At 42.6% G+C, this 14089-nt stretch overlaps 1 protein-coding gene across 1 annotated transcript in view; it reads left to right on the forward strand.

Annotated features, from left to right (window-relative positions):
* ARHGEF10 (Rho guanine nucleotide exchange factor 10) overlaps window positions 1-14089 on the forward strand; it is a 140110-nt gene that overhangs the window by 64909 nt on the left and 61112 nt on the right. Inside the window, exons 13-15 of the mRNA XM_066603570.1 lie at window positions 118-297; window positions 7904-8020; window positions 9897-9986. Of these exons, the coding sequence (XP_066459667.1) occupies window positions 118-297; window positions 7904-8020; window positions 9897-9986 (387 nt within the window). The remainder of the gene's footprint in view (window positions 1-117; window positions 298-7903; window positions 8021-9896; window positions 9987-14089) is intronic.

A 14089-nucleotide genomic window follows, 5' to 3' on the forward strand; every position in this document is an offset into this window, starting at 1 on the left:
ATTGGAAAAAAAGGGGGGGGGGGGAAAGTTTGTGTTCATAGTCCCTATATTATTTGCCTAAGTTTATAAATCTGGAATTGTTTTAATATATTTTCACTGACTTGTTACCCATTTCAGAATTACGAGAAGCCATTGTGTGATATGGAGCCAAAGCTGCTGAGTGAAAGAAAGCTGAAAATAGTGTTCTATCGGATAAAAGAAATCCTCCAGTGCCACTCATTGTTCCAAATCGCTCTTGCCAGTCGGGTGTCGGAGTGGGACTCGGCAGAAATGATCGGTGATGTCTTTGTAGCATCCGTAAGTTAAATGGCAAAATCAATATTATATATATATTTTTTTTATTTCTTGCTATCCTTTATGGATTGCAGAAGTGAAGGGAGCATCTCGTTAAAGGGTATTCCCAAAATATCATTAATGGCTCAGTGGTAGCATATGTAAAATAATAGGTCTCCCAATAGAATTCATAGGCTCGTTCTCGGTCCCGTGGCGGGGGATTGATCCCTCGTTGCCACTGGACAAGTCCTCAACTAGTTCTGTTCCCAGAGGTCAGGCATGAACAGTTCAGTTCCCTACTCCTTCTGTTGTCAGTGCTGACTCCCTCAGCGCTTGGAAACCATAGTTGTACGTCTATTCTGTTCCTGCACTAAGCCGCTCTCCCCGTATTCTCTGACAGCAGCAGCCGAGTGTAATCAGAAGGAACACTTGAATCACAGATGAAAATGAATTGGCTATGGAGGACCGCGTACCCAAACCACCGACTTGGCGATAGGGCTGTGTAGTTAATTTGATTAGTGAGGGTTTCCTTCTTGTTCCGCTGCACCTGTTGCCTCAGATAAGATTTGGTGGTGTATTCAGTGGAGAGGAATATATACGCTATTTCTCATGGTCATATTGGTTTCTACGGCTCAGTGTGCATGAGCCATTGTATTGTGCTGGAGCCGGTGGAGTGAGGCTAGCTCCACCATTCCTAATAAAGTGTATATATACACCTAATGTATTTAGTGAGGCAGATAGTTTATATCTTCAGACTCTTTGAGTCTGTGTAACATTTTTTTCTGCTGCTACAACATATCTGTTTTTTTTATATTTCTTGGAGGTGAAATTTTATATATGATTAATAAAAGTTTACTTTTAAGGGGATCCACTAAGGGTTGTTGCTTTTGGCAAATATATTGGTTTTGGCATTGATTACAGTGGGACCCTGTTGGACCCTGAGCCTTTTTTTTTTCAATGGAGAGGAGACACAGGGCGCTTCTGAGAACTATAATTTCCTAGAAGCAAATGGTGCTCTCATGCTTTGGCATATAGGATCACCCATTATGCTCTCAGAAGACAGTGGCACAAACCAGAGATAGATGATGAAGCTAAATGTAAGGGAAGTGAATTTTACTTTATTTTGGCATGAGGGAGTGTCATTAAAGACTTTTTTTGATGATCCTTGGAATTGGAGTGATCATAGATATTAAGGTTTCATTTATATGACGAGAAGTTTCATTGGAGTCATTTCATTGGGCTTACATGGATTTCTAAACATGGATTTCCATGTACAGAAGCTATGTATCTGCGTGTGGCTTAGCCCTGTGCAGTTGGGCTATCTTGCATATGGATTTTCCGAACTAATTTTTTTTACAACCTTTCAGATGTGAAATCTGAGCCATGTGAACTACAGCATGGATAGTGCAGGAGGACAAGCTTCAGAAGAGGAAAAGCTTTATTGAAATTGGCAACATGTTTCTGTGTCGTAGCGGCACCTTTATCTGGTGCATGGCCAGATACGGCATTGAAATGCCTTGCTGATTGCTCTTCTGTACAACACGACTGATATCCTGTTTTTTTCCCCTTTTGGTCCACCTCATGCACAGAGGTATTCTAGCTGTTTGTCACAGGGAGGCTGCTACTGTCTGTTGGCTTTTAGTGCGTTGTGCCCTAGCACAGCCACATGAGGCGCTAATGTTCCTACTGTGGTAAAGGGTGCTTTTGGACTTGACAGTTATCGTTTGAACGAGCGATCGAGCTGGTGACGTCATTAGTAGCTCTTTCGCTCTCGTGCAGACTGTCTAGACAGAAAGATTCATCACTGACTTGTTCCAAGACAATCATTCAGTGTTTCACATTCTCTATGTGAAGATCTGGACGATCCGTGTTTAAACCGAACAAGTAGTGAATGAGCCAACGGTGATTATAATGCCTGCAGTAAATGATTGACAAGCACATGGTGGTCGTTCCTCGTTCAGCCGTTGGCTGCATTTAGACTGAACGATTAGCGTTCGATTTCACTCGTTTGAATGATTTTTTGAAGGATGATCTTTCCGTCTAAAGGCCCCTTAGTCCCTGGTTTGGTCCCGCTGTATTATCCGCTCTGCAGTTTTGGATGAGCGGTGTTCATTCAGCATGGTAAAGGACATTACAGTTTAGAATGAACAGGGCGTTTTCTGCTTTAAGCAGCTGTAGCTCCAGTTCTATCAGGGCTGCCAACATGCCAAGATTCCTGGCTTTAAAATGTCAATAAAAGCGTGTACAGTGTCACGGGAGAGGATCCCTTTAATATATAACCTTTATTAAATACAGTTTAAAAACGTTAAATAGGTTTTTTAGGACCAGTAGCAAAAGACAAACAAACATGTATCAAGTGAGGCTGATGCATAACAAATGCATCACCCACATGCATATACACTAGCGGTAGGCTATGTACTATCTTGAGCACCTACAATAAAGGTGCTTTTGCTACTGGTCCTAAAAAACATATTTAAAGCTTTTAAACTGTATTTAATAAAGGTTATATTTTAAAGGGGTCCTCTCCCATGACACTTTTTATAGAAAACATTTGAAAAACCTTTTTTGCCCTTACACAAGGCTTCAAAAGTGAAAAGAACAAGAAACCTACACATAATTGGTATTTCTACATCTATAACAACCAATACTTTAACATTTTACATTATTTATCAAACACGGGAAAATCCAATAAAAAATAAATCCATTTTGAGGTATATGCAGTTTTTTAAATGATCACAAAATGGCTAATAAAAACTACAGAAAAAGCCCTGATACAGCATTGGTAACTAAAAAAATAAAAATGCCCTGGTCCTGGAATATAGCGTGACATTGTAAAATAAAAAAAAAGTGTTTGTATAGCACAAAAGTGGTAAAACTTAGTAAAATCTCTATAAATTTGGTGTTGTCATAATCGTAATGCTTCCTATGGTTCATTAAAGTTTTTTTTGCTGCCACCAAGATGGCAGACAGGCACCATTATAGTGCCAAACACTTGTCCCCCACCAATCTAAGTGTTCTAAAAAGTTTTCTACTTGTATCTCTTTTCGTTCAGAACTTATTCCAAGTGGCCCTGACTTTTGATTCACCCTGTACACCCAGTGTTGGCTGTCAGAATCCAGGAGCACATGAACTGACACGATAGATTCGGCAGGATGGGATGATTTTCAATTTTGTTTTTCAGAAATGCTGGCGTGGAGCCCGGATAAGTTTCTCACTGCACACGTAGGATAGCCGCCTCTTGCTCCAAACTGGGAGCTGTCAGAGACTTGTGCAGCTACTCGCTGCCAGCAAATAGATTATTCCGCGTTACAAAGAAAACTGTACCCTTTCCAAATGTTACTCATACAGCATGAGATCAGCAAAGTACATGGGTCCAACATTCTTCACTACATAATCATTCTGGGGCGTGTGAATGGGAGACCACAAGAAATTAGGATAGAGGCAGTGTGCTGATATGCAGCATAAAAAGACAAATGGTAACATTGTGACAGAATATACACAGGAATGTCTCCTAAGGCTGGGGTCACACGGGACGTATTCCCGGCGCAAATCTCGTGGTCTTGCCACAGCGAAATTCCGCAATGGTGTGAACCCAGCCTTAGAAAAAAAGTCCTCGGCTGTGATGAGTGTTATGGAACGTGAAAGTCCTTTGTGGAGCCAGTTCTCTGAATAGCTTTCTCATAACATTAGATGTGGAAATTGGAGTGTCCTCTTAGAGTGCAGTCTCAGAACACCAGCTCTACCACCTAACGTTTAGTACAGATGTCTGGAGACGCTGCAGGGATGGCAGGGCAGGTTGGTTGCTAAGCCTCACCTACTGTATATCAGGGGCCTGCAGGTCTCGCTTGATGCATCCTTATTGACTGGCCAACCTTAATCCTGTTGGCTGGAATAGCAGTGGAGGCGAGGGCTGCTATTACATTACAGAATTGTTCTGTACTTTTATGGCTATATATATATATATTTACATTCCAAGCTGTTTTTATGTTTATACACTCCTCAATTTTATGTTTGGCATAGCAGGCTTTTAAAAGCTTTTCAGCAGTGTTAATGGGGGTGTTCCACAAAAAATATTATTTTATAGTTCTATCCAACCCATAATTCTAAACATTTTTTGTATTTACACTTATTAAAAATGTTGTTATACCCAGATATTCCAGAACTAATGTTAGAATGGCGCCACCAGCTGTTTCTATTCTGTGTTTATTTCAGTAATGTTCCAGGGTGGTCAAATATGCAGTACTGGTGCATCTTGTCTCCACCACAAATATGGGTGGAGACCTGCCGAGTGAGAGGTAATGCCTTGTTACTGCCCTGGTAACGCCCCCTCAGCTTCCAACTTCTTCTCTGCTATCGTTCTCCCTGCGCCCTCTGCTGCCAGACAGTCTGACACTGTGTCCCCCCCTCTCCCGCTCCGGTGCCACGCTTACAGCTCTGCTCCCCTACTGGTGATACTTTGATTAGCTTGTCCCCACAGGCTGGGAAAGAGGCAACATGTGGCAGCTGCCAGGGCCATGTCACAGGGGGATGCAGCAGCTGAGGTGGAGTCCACACCCCTATGTGTCTGTGGCTCTCGGCAGCTGCTGAAAATTCCATCCTCCCCAGCATCAAGGACCCCAGCTATCACACTTATAGCAGGGCCGCCTGCTGCTGTGTCGCCGGGGGGACTTGAATGCTGAGAGCGGGAAGTCCGGCTGCCAGATGTGTGACCTGGTCCAGGGGAATGGGCAGTGCATGTGGGGAGGTGTGTGTGCACCAGTCAATCCCCAGCTCTGGCCATCACCTAAGCGTACCCTCTAACTCAGGACTCCCAACCATGTCTCCACCCATTCTTCCGGTGGAGACCAGATGCAACAGTAACCACATATGCTTTGGGTCGCTTCACACACAACATTTCTTTGAAAAACGCACTTGCAGTTCTTGATGCAGTTTTTTGAAAGAAAGGCCGAAGTAGATCCAGCAGGAGGGAGAAGTAGACGTCCTTCCTTCATAGCTCTCATTCTTTTTAAAATCACTTCTGGATTTGGCACAAAAAAGTGCTATGGGTGAAGCCACACTCAATGTTGCTTCCCTCTTTGCTCCCCTGGTTTTAAGGATGGATCCATGGTGTGATGAGCAGCTGCTTCTGAAGTTGCTGCGTCCTCTCTGATGCCAGCAAGTGATGATAATCGACAGAGACTGCAGAGAATCAAGGCTGAGTATTTGTGACCAGCTTGGAAGATTTTCTGAGATGGAGCAGACACAAAAAGGCTCTTCATTAGAAACAGTAGGTGGCGCTATTCTAACACTGGTTCTGTAATATCGGGATAGAAATATCTTTTTTAATAAGTGTAAATACAAAAAATGTTTAGAATTATGGGCTGGATATAACTATAAGACATTTTTTTTTGTGGGACAGATCCTTTAAAAAGTACATACAAAATGGTCTGTTGCAATCTGCAAGCACATTTGAACAGTTTTCTAATTCAGTTCTCATTTCAATAACTACTTTAGTGACTACCAAGGCAGACTTTTAATAGTTCTTCTATAGCTTTAGAAACTTTAATTTGAGAAATTAAATTAAATTAGCATTGTCTTTCTCATTCATTATACTACTTCTCTGCATAAAACTGATCACAATTTTGAAGCATTAACCCTTTAAAGGGGTTCTGACATGAAAAAAAATTTTTTCCTGCTCTGCTCCGTCCGTCAGCCACTTCTGAGGTGAATGGACGGGCGCCACGTCACAAGCAGTGCTTGCTGTGGGTGGCCAGTCTGTTCTGGCTGAACTCCAACTTCTGCGCGTGCGCAGTGGAGAGGCGGCCCGTACCGACTGCTGTCAGAGGGCACCTGTCTTCTGCGCCAGCGCAAAATCATGGAGGGGGGCGGCCTGTCAAGGCTTGTCGGAAGAAGCTGAAAGCCTGCTGGGAGATGACCCCCGCTGCACAACAACAACAGAACAGTAAGGTAAGCATTAGGTTTTTATGCTTTAGCACGCCAAAAATCGTGGGTTCCCTGTGTCCATTAGGCAGACCAGGGAACAATGGCTGTTAAAGCATAAAAACCTTATTCGTGTCAGAACCCCTTTAAGGATGTGGCCATTTGTTTCATTTTTGTTTTCTCCTCGCCACTTTATTTTTCTGTCAGTATAACCTACTGAGGGCTTGTTTTTTGTGAGCCGACTTGTATTTTTCATTGGTACTGTATTATGTACTGAAAAACTTTCAAAAATTTCAAAGTGGAATGAAATGGAGACAAAAACTCACTTCATCCATTATTTTTTTTTTTTTAGGTGGTGGGCTTGTTTTTACAGCATATACTGCAGCAAAAATGTTATCTTGACTTCATTCTGTGGATCAGTATGATTACCAAATCTTTATAATTTTTTTGTTGCTTTTTTTTTTTTTTTTTTTTTTTTAAAGTCTTTTTTTTACCAAAATAAAAATTGCTTTCTATCGCCATCTTCTAACCACCATAACATTATTTTGCAGTCATTGAGATTGTTTGAAGGCTTGCTTTTTGCGGGACAACTTGTAATTTTTATTGACACCATTTTGGGGTACATATGATCTTTTGATTGTTTTCTACATTTTTTTCTCAGAAATTGCAGCTCTGCCATTGCGTGTATTTTTTTATAACGGTGTTGACCATGCAGGATAAGTAATCTATTATTTTAATAGACCAGACTTTTATGGTCCCATCAATACCATGTATGTGGGGTTTTTTAGATATATTGAAAGTTTAAAAAAATTTTAAAAAAAAAAGATTTTTTTTTCACTTTTTGTAATAAATAACATTTAAAAATCTTCTTCAACTTTTAAGTCCCCATAAGGGACTTGAACTGGTGACCATCTGAACGCTTAAACACTATATTGCAATACATCAGTATATTGTATTGCTGCAGGCATGCCACATGCACATCTTAATAGGCAGAAATATATGAAAGCCCTGGGGGCCTTTACAAGACCCAGAGTTGCCATAACACCCAAGCATCCCCCACAATCTCATTGCAGAGGGACCTTTGGAAGACAGAGGGAGCTTGCTTCACAGTGGCATCTAAATGGTTAACAGCTGCAATCGGAATTATCTTAGATCGCAGCTATTAGTAGTGGCTGTCAGAGACAGCTGGAAGCCACTGTGTATGGAGAGGGCTCCGCTATCGGGCCAGCTCCATACAAACCCTGCCGCCAGGGGGTGTACATGTAAACCCTTAAGCACGATGAGTTAAAAAAAAAAAGCAATTTGAAAAATTCAAAATACTATTTATTTTGAAAAAAAAGATGATTTACCTGTTGACTGCAGGGGGAAAACCAAGCTAGAGGCTGATGGGTCCTGGTGCAAAAGTTCAACTTAGCCCCGCCCCTATCCATGCAACTCACTGGCAGCGGCCCCTTGTAAACTAGGCAATACAGAACATAAACTGCACAAAATAAATCTTAAGACACCTAGCACCCAAGCAAATAGTAAAAACTCGCTACTGAATACCCTGTAAGCCAGTCCTTTTCAGATCAACATAGGCTTGGTTGATGTCAAAATAGACTTTGTGGTGTGCAGTGGAGTTCATGCTGTAAATTTGTATGTGAACATTATTTTTTTTTTCTTACCACAACTCGCTACATCTGGCTATATCTTGCTTCCCATTTCTTCACAGTTTTCAAAATCCATGGTACTTGACGCTTATAGTGAATATGTCAACAATTTCAGCACTGCCGTTGGGGTCCTCAGGAAAACATGTGCCACCAAACCAGCATTTTTGGAATTTTTAAAAGTAAGTGCATTTTTATATTCCTTCCTACTATACCCAATCTGTGTATACTGTTTATTGCGGAGTGTAGAACTAGGTTTTCTCACATGAAAGCCACCAGGTTTTAAAATTGACTCCCTTGGCCTACAGTGTTAACTTCTATTTTTGTCTTAGGTTTTTTAAAAATGTAATGTGAATACAGCGTTATGAATAAAGTAACCTCTGTTTTGTTAGTTTATTCTTGTTAATTATAGGGAGAATAAGAAAACCCTATATAGCACAATTACATTAGCCTAAGGAGGAAAAATTCCCCATGTAGTATTCCAAGTGGTTCAGCAAATGTATAAAACTGTATACCCGACAAGTTGTTCACTGGCCAAACTTCCTGCTGTCTGATCTGACTGTGGACATAGGAAACTTTTTATTGTACCGTGTTTCCCCCAAAATAGGACAGTGTCTTATATAAATTTTTGTTCAAAAAGGTTTAACTTTTTTTACATGTATAGCTGCCTGGACACTATTTAAATTGACTTTTTTAATTAACTGTTAGCAGGGCTTAATTTTGGAGTAGGGCTTATATTTCAAGCATCCTCAAAAAGCCTGAAAAATCATTTTGCATCCTCAAAAATTCTGGAAAATCATGCTATGTCTTTTTTTCAGGGTATGTCTTATTTTCAGCGAAACAGGGTATTCTTGGTAGAGTGTAGCTATATGGGACCAGCTAGGCCAGGCGGGCACGACTGTTGAGAAGTATTGGACAGTGCCACATGGTGTGTGATGCATCCAGTATCCGCACCGATGTTCACAAGGAATAAGTGACTTTCCCCTAGCTCAGTGTTCCCCAACTCAGGCACCCCCAACAGGTCATGTTTTCAGGATTTCCTCATTATTGCACAGGTGGTGTAATTCTTGTCAGCTCCTCAGACATTCCCACAGGTGGTGTTACAACAGGATATCCTGAAAACATGACTTGTTGGGGGTGCCTGTGGACTGGAGTTGGGGACCCCTGCCCTAGCTGACCCTGGATGATGTAACATAGAAAGTCTGAATAAAGTGCTATATTATGTAAACTCTAGCAGCATAACGATATAAGCAAATAGAAGACAACACATTTTTTGCTCTCCTCAGAAAGTCAGGTATACCATGTTTGCAGAAAATAAGACATACCCCGATAATAAGCCCTACCCTGATTTTCAGGGGGGAGCTTGAACTATAAGCCCTAGCTACACTACATAAAAAAAAATAAAAACTCACCTAGTAGTTGCCATTTGGGTTCCTCCCGCTGGGCTACGGTGCTCCTGCTTCTGTGCAGTCCTCAACGCCGATGGAGCATCTCTTGGTGATGAGGCTTGAATACCCTGGCCTCCAGCAAGCGATTGCTCTGATTGGTTCATCGAGCATCGGTTCTGATTGGCTCAAGTGGCGCTCCTGAAGCAATCACAGTCATTCATTGAATGCCATCATTAAATAGCTGTGATCAGTTCAGGAGTACCGCCTCAGCTAATCAAAGCCGGCGCTCGATGAACCAATCAGAGCATTTGCTTGCTGGAGGCAGGGTATTCAAGGTCTGTCACCAGCAAAAAAATGCTCCTTCAGCATTGAGGGCTACATGGAAGACTGCAGGAGTGCCGCAGCCCAGCAGGAGGGACCTGAACAGCAACTGATAGGTGAGTATAAGACAAAATCCGAAAAAAGGACCCAGTGCCTCTTTTGGGACAAAAATTAATATAAGACAGGGTCTTATTTTCAAGGAAACACAGTATACAGTTGTATCATTGTATTCCCGTGTTATAGCCACTTTTGCAGTGAAGTAGTGTTCCTGGAAATGGATCCTTTGTATTTGAGAAATATTACATTCACGCATAAATGACTTCATGGTTTTACTATTGTGTCATGGCAGAGTCAAGACTGCAGCCCGGATCGTATTAGTCTATATGGTTTAATGATGAAGCCCATCCAGCGCTTCCCGCAGTTTATTCTCCTGCTGCAGGTCAGTTTTTTTCTCTATACACCAAATTCAGTTCAAGTTTCCACATGTAACAGAGCTGCTGAAGAACGATCTGCGCTAAAAATCTCATCTGCAATCAAAAATAAAGTAAACTGGAGCTGGAAGCATATGTGGGAGTGTTTAAATTGTAGCAATGACATAACCAAGAGTTATTGCAGCTTCATTAACCCTTTAGTGACCGGCCTATTAAATGTGCACCTTAATGACCAGGCAATTATTTTTATTTGTTTTTACATCGTTAAAGTCTAAGGCCTCCTTCCCACGAGCGTGACGGGCTCCGCCGCGTAATATTCCGCAGTGAAGCCCGTCATGGCGCCCCCCAGAGCCCCTATACTTACCTGCGGAGAGATAGCGTGAAAACGCTTCCCCGCCCACCGCCGTCGCGTCGTGTGACACGCCCACCGCGTCACGTGACGCGGCCGGCAGTGTCACGTGACGCGCCGGCCGCGTCAAATGACGCGCCGGCCGCGTCAAATAACGCTGCGGCGGTAGGCGGGGAAGCGTTTTTTCACGCTATCTCCCGCTGGTTACAGCGGGAGATAGCGTGAACGGACGGCTTCCATTGACTGCAATGGAAGCCGTCAGCGCATACAGCCCGTCCTCACCCGCAGCAAATAGAGCATGCTGCGGGTGAGGACGGGAGAAATCGCGGTGCGTAATTCCGCGGTGGAATTTACGCATCGTGAGCATTGTGCTATTAGGTTCAATAGAACCTAATAGCAGGGGGCCACGCAGCGGATTTTTGCCGCGAATTTACGCGGCGTAAATCTGTTCGTGGGAAGGAGGCCTAAGAGCCGTAACTTTTAATGTTTGTCAACATAACCATAAAAGCCATTGTTTTTTACGGGATGAGTCCTATTTTTTTATGGTACCACTTTGGGGTACAGATAATGTAAAGGGATGGAAAAGAACAGAAATTCCAGTGTTTTTTTATCTTCTTTTTCTTTTACAGGTTTCTCCATATGGTACAAATGAAATGTTACCTTTATTCTGCCAACTATGGCAATATCAAATTTATATAGTTTTATTTTTTATGTTACTACTGTTCCACAATAAAAACAATAGTATTTGAATCGCTGCAGTCCAAAAGCCAGAACATTTTTTATTTTTCTGTTATGTGAAGCATTGCTTTCTGCAGGATCAGTTGTCGTTTTCATTGATAATATTTTTGCAATAATGAGATTTTTTTATGAGACAAGTGAACCAAAAAGATAAATGTTGTCTCTATTATTTTATTATATTTTTTTAACAGCACTTCCCATGCGGTAATAAAGAATATGCTAATGTCATCCTTTGAGTTAATACGATTACAGTGACACTGAACGTATATATTTTTATTATTTTGGCACGCTAAATCTAAAAAAAATTGTATTGGCATCGCAGCTTTCCATGACCCAAATGTTAATTTTTTTCTTTAAATTAGTCTTGGCGTCTTTGTTCATTGAGAGACGATTTGGGGTACATGCAACTTTTTCATCGCCTTTTTTTTTAGGAGGCAAATGAATGAAAAATTGCAAGTCTGGCATTGTTGTTTTTTTTTTTGTTTATGCAAGTCTGGCATAATATTTTTTATGGTACAGGTCATTACAAATGTGGCAACATGTAATATGTTTTTTTGTATTATTTTTTCATCATAATAAAGGGGATTTGTAGGGGAAAAAACATGTTTTTTTTTTTTAGTCTTTTGTTAAATAAACTTGTTTTATTTTTGCACATATATTTTTAGCCCTTATGGTGACTTGAGACATTAGTTATAATCTAGTTATGTAGTGCATTATAGTGTGCTTTTGTCAGGTCAGTAATCAGATCCTAGATATTGGCAATTGGCACCCCATGATCGCATTGTAGGGTGCTGATGGATGAGAGGGGAAGCCCCCCATCATTGCCTTGATTGCAGCATATAAGGGGTTAAATAGTACTGGAGGTTTCTCTGCTCAGTAGATAGCTGAGCTCTGGCGGTTAAAAATATGATAGCCTAGCCTAAGGCCTCTTAATGACCTCTGTAAAAATACATACAGGTTGTCACTAAGGGAGTTACAGTTTTTATTTTGGCTCACACAACCCCATTTCAATTTAGAACTCCTACTGTAGCTGAGAGGGATCCTGCTACTGGGTGCCTCTATGATCCACAGTTGCAGTATATTAAGGAAAACTGTTGCACTCTCTCTTCCCAATGGAGGACCCCCACATCAGCTCAACAGGAACAGATAGCCCAAATAGCAATAACTATAAAGGTGGACTAACGGTAAATGACAGATGGTGCCATCCACCACACATATGTGACTAACGGAAGAAAGAGAAATATCAAAATGGTTCACGCTAGTGAAATTGCCATTATCCAGCTTATGTTGCTCAAGCAGTAGCAGTGTTCTAAGCATGTGTCCAGTTCTGGCATGTTCTCAGTACAGCCATGTAGTGCTGGAGATTCTAGTACCCCATTTTACTGATAAATGGAGAATCCAGTGGCGGCTGGGAAGCCACATGAAGAAAAAACACTAAGGTTATTGTAAAATAACACACAACTGGGCACAGAGGGGCCATAACGAGGGCTCATTACCACTGCTGGGGGCACAATGAAGGGCAATATTTGTGGGGGGCAGAAATGGGGTATTTTTACTGTTACAGCAAAAAGAAGTCAGCTGTCACTTTGGGGGTAGAGGGGTGTGGAGCAAAGACGGTATTATAACTGTGGGAACACAAAGAAAGACACTAGTTCTGTGGGGAATGGAGGGGGCATTATTAATATGTGGTGGGAACAATGGATGAATTATTTTGTGGAACACATAACGGGAACACTACTACTAAGTGGAGCACTGAAAGGGGCATTATTACTTTGTGGTGAGCACAATGAGGGAATTAATACCTTGTGGGGTGCATAAAGGGGCACTGGGAAAGGCATTGGGATAGCAGCAGGATGTTTATTTTGTAGGGCTGAAAGACGCCTTCATGGCGGATTGGGGTAGATAGAGAAGAAAAGGGGGACACGAGTAACTAAAATTGGAGACAATGACTGGAGCTAACAGCACTTTCATAACTATTGCTGTGTACAGCTTGTATCTATTATTTTGGTGGCTGTGTTACCTAGAGGTATAATAGAGCTAACTGAACTGCTGTATCTAAGCCTGCCATGTTATAACAGTTGTATAATAGATAGGCTGTCTCCTTTAGCTATGCCCCTGCGTAATATTCTCTACAAGAGACCAGTGTATAATAAGGTCTAGTGCAGTGGTCCCCAACCTTTTTGGCACCAGGGACCGGCTTCAAGCAAGACCATTTTTACAAGGCCCGGCAGGGTTGGGCGGGACATGGGCGGGGCTTTGGTTATATGGGGCGGGGTTATGAAGGGGGTTGGAGTTTAGTGCATTCTTATTTAATTATGACATTTAGAATGTCCTGGCAGTACACACATAGGGCAGTATATAATCTATCCCCCCCCCCCAGCACATACATAGGGCAACATATTATTTATCTCCCCCCCCCCCCCCCAGTAATAGACAGCCCCCACCTCTCAGTAATTAGCAGCCCCTCCCCCTGTAATAAGCAGCCCCCCAGTAATAGCGCCCCTCAGTAAGAGACAGCACCCCCCACAGTAATAGGCAGCCCCTTCCCCTGTAATAAGTAGCCCCCACCCACCCCAGTAATAAGCAGCCCCCCCCCCCCCCAGTAAGCAATCCCCCCAGTAATAAGCAGGTCCCCTCCAGTAATAAGCAGCCCCTTCCCCTGTAATAAGTAGCCCCCACCCCCCCAGTAATAAGCAGGTCCCCCCCCCAGTAATAGGCAGCCCCTTCCCCTGTAATAGGCAGCCCCTTCCCCTGTAATAAGTACCCCCCCAGTAACAACAAGCCCCCCCAGTAATGGACAGCCCACCCCCCAGTAATAAGCAGCCCCCCCCTGTAATAAGTAGCCCCCACCCCCCCAGTAATAAGCAGGTCCCCCCCAGTAATAGGCAGGCAGCCCCTTCCCCTGTAATAAGTAGCCCCCCCCAGTAATAGGCAGCCCCCCAGTAATAGGCAGCCCCCCTCAGTAATAAGCAGGTCCCCCCCCCCCCAGTAATAGGCAGCCCCCCCAGTAATAGGCAGCCCCTT

Source organism: Eleutherodactylus coqui, chromosome 1, assembly GCF_035609145.1.
Source record: "Eleutherodactylus coqui strain aEleCoq1 chromosome 1, aEleCoq1.hap1, whole genome shotgun sequence".
Taxonomy (NCBI): Eukaryota; Metazoa; Chordata; class Amphibia; order Anura; family Eleutherodactylidae; genus Eleutherodactylus; species Eleutherodactylus coqui.